The sequence below is a fragment of the Oryzias melastigma genome, linkage group LG21 (assembly GCF_002922805.2).
Source record: "Oryzias melastigma strain HK-1 linkage group LG21, ASM292280v2, whole genome shotgun sequence".
NCBI lineage: Eukaryota > Metazoa > Chordata > Actinopteri > Beloniformes > Adrianichthyidae > Oryzias > Oryzias melastigma.
Window position 1 is genome coordinate 12,497,480 of NC_050532.1, and position 5,435 is coordinate 12,502,914.

At 38.7% G+C, this 5,435-nt stretch overlaps 1 protein-coding gene and 1 long non-coding RNA gene across 2 annotated transcripts in view; one reads left to right on the forward strand and one right to left on the reverse strand.

Moving 5' to 3' along the window:
- The window catches only part of LOC118597932, a 14,260-nt gene that overhangs the window by 6,136 nt on the left and 2,689 nt on the right, over positions 1-5,435 (forward strand). The window lies entirely within an intron of this gene.
- Positions 373-5,435, reverse strand: part of hsd3b1 (hydroxy-delta-5-steroid dehydrogenase, 3 beta- and steroid delta-isomerase 1) — a 6,295-nt gene continuing 1,232 nt past the window's right edge. The window contains exons 2-3 of the mRNA XM_024260561.2: positions 5,077-5,241; positions 373-1,354 (exon numbers count right to left, since the gene is read on the reverse strand). Coding sequence (XP_024116329.1) covers positions 546-1,354; positions 5,077-5,241 — 974 coding nt within the window. The 3' untranslated portion in view covers positions 373-545. The remainder of the gene's footprint in view (positions 1,355-5,076; positions 5,242-5,435) is intronic.

The window sequence follows — 5,435 nt, forward strand, 5'->3', positions numbered from 1 at the left end:
CCAAATAAAAAAAAATGTGTATGTTTTTTGTGTGTGTGTGTGTGACACTGATGATTACGGCTCTAGAATGACGTCATGAAATGGGCGGCACTCTCAAGGAGCGAAAGGCGGAGCCTCAAAGCTTGAGTTGTTTTACCTCCAATTATGAAAATAGTCTACAAAAATATCTAATGTCATAAATAATGTGTTTTTTAGTGTTCCAAAGTTAATAAATGACCATATATATGTATATAGTTTGCTCTGAAATCTTAAGAAAATCATAGTATGACCCTTTTAAGTCCAGATGAGTTAAAAATTATTTTGTTCATTTTGTAAACTTTTTTTGTATATTGAGTATTTCAAGAGGAGCTATAAAGAAGAGCAATAAAAACATACATTTTCCATAACTTTTATTAGAATCCCAAACAGTCGGTGAGGGAATAACTACTAACATGAACCTGTCCTGTGAAGAACATTGAAAGACATCAGCTTAAAACAGCACAAAACAGGTTATATCTATTCAATCAACAGTGTCACTGCTTCTTCTCGTCAATGACTTGAAGGACTTAACTGGACTGGAGAGTTTCCCTCTGCAGGGGCAGCTGTGAGGCAAGCCACTCAATGGTGCGTCTGCGCGCCTCTTCCCAGCTGTACTTGGGGAAGTATCCCAGATCCCTTCGGGCTTTCTGATAGGAGAAGTTGAATGTTGTGTTGAGCAGTGTGAGGAGCTGCCGGTTCATGGGAGGAACGATGCGTGTGAAAGGCCGCAGCAGCATGCACAGCATCTCCAGGAGGAAGACGTAGATGTAGAAGATGCGCAGAGGCATCGGGAGCTTCTCTTGGATGCTGAAGCCCAGAGGAGACATCATGCAATAGTTGAAGTCAGCGTAGCTTAAAAGAGCGGTGTCGTCAGTGACGAAGTAAAACTTCCCTCCAACGGCGCTCCTTTTCTGGGGTTCTTTGAAGCTTCGCGCTGCCTGCAGGTGAGCAAAGGCCACGTTCCCCACATAGACGGGGTTGACCAGGGCCTCTCGTACAGACAGACGATACAAGACGTTCCCGTTCCGCATCCCCTCAGTCATGTGATGAAGCAGGAAGCGACAGCCTTCCCCAAAGATGTACGTGGGCCTCAGCGAGCACGTGGCCAGTCGGCCTCCGTTTTGGAGCAGCTGACCGTTGGCCTGCAGGGTTCGGTCCTCCGCCTCCTTTTTGGTCCTGCTGTAGTTGAACTTGAGACGGCTCTCGTAGACGGTGTCCTCAGTGCCGTTGACTATGGGCTCTCCTCTGGGGTTGGGTCCCACCACCTCCACAGTGCTGGTGTAGATGAAGGACATGACGTTCTCGTGGAGGCACGCCTCCAGGAGGAGCTGCGTCCCTGCAAAACAGTGACGGTCGGTCGTGAAAGCGTTCGGCGTTTACCTGACCCAAAAACATCCTGTGTCACCCAGCAATAAAAACAGGACAACTATCACAAGACAGACTACACTCAAAGGGGGCATTGTTCGTCTGATTTCAACGATTTCAGTTAATTTGGAGCATGTCTTTTACCTAAAAAAGTCTAATTGTGCATGTTATAAGTGCATGTTTATGCTTTTTTATGAAAAATTGTGTTGGCCACTTTACCACAGGGGGAAACATACATGAAAAAACAGAGGTGGAATACACAACTGAACTGTCACAAGCAAAGGTCAGAGCACGAACACGCTCGGTTGTTGCTGTGCAAACCATTGTAACACAATCATTGTAAGATATTTACAATAGTTGATGAGAGCGACTCAGCATCCCTGCACAGACCAGCAACAACTCCTCAAACACAGGTGACTTCTTCAAGGGTCGTTCATGGTGGGCTGTATTTATGGGTTACTTTTTGGAACAACAACAATCTCTTGGGTTATAGTGGTTTCATTTCTTTCTTTTTTTTGTGAGCTAAAATGACCTAGCAAAAAGTCAGTCCCCTTTTAGCATTGGAACTTAAAAACAATGAAAAAAAGGTTATGAGTCTGAGGAAAATCAAGCAAATTCCCTCAACCATTCAGAAGAAATGAGGACCAGAGCAGAGGATTCATTCGCCTCTCGCTGCTGAGAGATTCAGTCGTCTTCTCTTGAATCATCTGACAGCAGAGATTATGCCGTTCTTTTACGAACACAAGCATTTTACTCTACAAACAGAATTACTAAAGGTTGCAGTAATAATAAAATAGAATATAATCCAAATAATTAGGAAAGTGAAAGAAAAACTACTCCACAGAACAAATAACTGTTTAAAAAAGAGACAAAAGAAAGAGTCTGTTTATTTCTGTCTAGCTGTGAGTTCACCCTGATCCCACAGACTCACAGCACAATCATGTCTCAGTCAGAGACACATTCGTTCTAGTGAACCTTCTGTCACTAAATCGAGTGAGAGTGCTCCTAATAAAGTCTTAACAGTCATCAAGGCCGTTTTCAGTTTGACTCTTCTACACCTATCTTTATTAGGAAATGATGTTCAATTCTCAACTATTATCCTGACTGTTTTTAACACCTCAGCTAAACCAAAGCAGAAACATTTCAATGACCTAATTATCTCAAGAGTCTGCAAACTTCAACAGTTAAAGAGTCATTCTGGAGGATTTCTTACTGACAACATCCCAGCAGGAGCCACAAAGTCTGGTTTCACCCTTCAGAAAAAGAAGACTGATTTGTATTTATAGTAGTGTCAATATTCTGATTAATACAAACACATTTGTTTTCAAGCATAAATAAAACAGAAACATAAATATATATATATATATATATATATATATATATATAAATATATATATATATATATATATATATATATATATAAATATATATATATATATATATATATATATATATAAATTGGTTTCTAATTCATTAGAAATCTACATGACTTTCTATCAAAATAAAAGACATCCTGTACCACATAAAATCACCTCAATGCAGGGAATGTAGTGGTAGATTGTCAGTAGTGATGAAAAATACAAACACTCAAAACCATTTGCTAATGAAGTGACCCTAATTATGTTTTTCTTAATTAAAGTCTTTTATTCAAAAATAGTATTCTGTTGTGTAGTGACTTCAGATTGATTTTCTGTGGTAAACGTCACTCAAACGGTCAAAATGGTTCAGTTTTGGCAAACTATTAATCCAAACTACTGGATGGATTGTTTGGGCATTATGGGTAATGTAGTCAGGATCCTGGTGGAGCGACACAAGGAGTTGAGAAAAAGTTTAAAATGCTTTGACTTTTAAGAATTTTTTTGTTTTTGCTTAAAAAAATCTTGTTTGAAAACTATGTTACTTTTTCAAATCAAAAATATAGTATTTTTCTTTAACCAGAGAGCCACAATGGAGGGTTAAAGAGCCGCGTGTGGCCCTGGAGCCGCAGGTTGCAGACCCCTGAATTGTCCAAGCAAGAACTGCCGGTTCTGAGTCAGGACTGTCTGAACAGTTGGACCAAAACGCTGCACCTGGACTCTAATCAGCTTCAGAGATTAGTTACAAGTGAATCCTTCATTTATGCAGAAGCTTTCTATGAGGATCAGAATCCAGTTGGATTTGAAGCTTCTATTGCGCTTTCAGATACTTTTCCTCTAAACAAAGGGTGTCAAACTCAGTCGCTCAAGGGCCAAAATCCAAAACACACCTTAGGTCGCCGGCCGAACAAGATACACATTTATTAAACACTTTAGAACTGTAACTTTTTAACATAATTATGAACTAGATATAGGCTATAGCATTACCTGTGATGATGCTAGTGTGAATGCTCTAAGCTGAATTTGGTCGCTGAAGATGCTGAGGGTGATAGCTGTAAACACTGAAGCTGTTAGCCAACTATCAGCTAAATTAGCTAAATATCAAAATAACCTAAAAAATAAAAATAAAAAAAATATTGGTTAGCCAAAACAGTAAGAATGTAGCTGGGAAAAAATAACTAAACTTCAAAATAGCCTAAAAACTGAAAGAAAAACCTAAATTAGTCAAAACAGCTAGCATGTAGCTGAAATATTAGCAAAAATTTCTAGATGAACTAAAATGAATAAAAAAAAACCTAAATTTGACAAAAACAGCCAGCATGTAAATATTATCCTGACTCTGAAACAGCCTAAAAAGCTGAAAAAATCTTAAATCCGCTGAAACAGCGAGTATGTAGCTGAAATATTAGCTAAACTCCAAAATAGCCTAAAAAATCTTAGTAAATGCCAAAATAGTCAAAAAATCTAGCAGAATGCCAATTTTAAAAACTTTCAAACTGTAACTTTTTAACATATTTATGAATAATAAAAAGACAGAAATATTATTCCAGAATAAATCAACTTAAACCTTAAATAATTTTCAATATTTTACTCTCCATAAAAATATATTTTGTCAAAATTACACAAGTTAGAAATGAGCACAAGATAACATCGGGTCATTAATAACAAATAAAATGATCTGGAGGGCCAGATGGAATTACCTGGAGGGCCGGATCCGGCCCCCGGGCCTTGACTTTGACACATGAGGTCTAAGAACACCCAACTGGATGTCAGAGCTTCCTCTCTGCAGCAGCAGCTCGCTGCAAGATTTCTTAAGTCAAATTTAAAAACTATATCTAACACAAATAAAATTTTTTTTTTTTAAACTAATTGAAAATTACTTTTTTCCTTTCTTTTTTAAATAGTTTTTGTAACAAGATTATCATTATAATTGTATTATTAAACTACTCTTTAGCTATAATTTACTGGAGATTTTGTGTAAACTGTTGAAATCAAAATTTTAATTAATTCTTGGAATTTATGTGATCGTTCTATTGTCTTTCATATGATTAAAATGTCTTTCAAAATCAAACTTTATCCTTGGTGTATCAATATTTGCTTCACTCTCTCAGGCATTTTCTTTGGCTGAAGTTTAAAAGGAGCAAACAGAAAATCCTGAAATCAGAAAAGCTGTTCTTGTTTGAACACAGCAGCTTCTGAACCAGAAAGAGAAAACTCCTGATCTCCTGAGCTGTGAGGGTCCTGACAGTGAAGAGCAGAAAAGTGAAGTCTGGATGTCTGTGAGGTTTTTAAACCTGCGAGCTGTGAGGACACGGAGCGGCGGCTGCAGCGGCTGTACCTTTCACGTTGACTCCGTACATCTCGCTGAACTCCACCGACTCCGACACGTCAATCACGGAGGCGATGTGGAAGACGGTGGTTGCACCTCGACAGGCTCTTCTCACGAAATCAGAGTCTCTGATGTCCCCCTCAAACACGCTGAGCTTCGTCCCGCCTCTGCAGTCTGACACAGAGAATCATGGGAAAAGTTTGACCACAGTCAAGGAAGCAGCTGTGGAACCGTCAAAAACTTCTCAGATGTTTCAGACATTTTTCCGAGCAGTTGGGAGTGTCACATTTAAACAAAGTGTGCTACAAGTACAGGTCAGGCTGTAAATGAAATAGCCTAATGAAACTCAAAACCGACTGTTTGAAAAT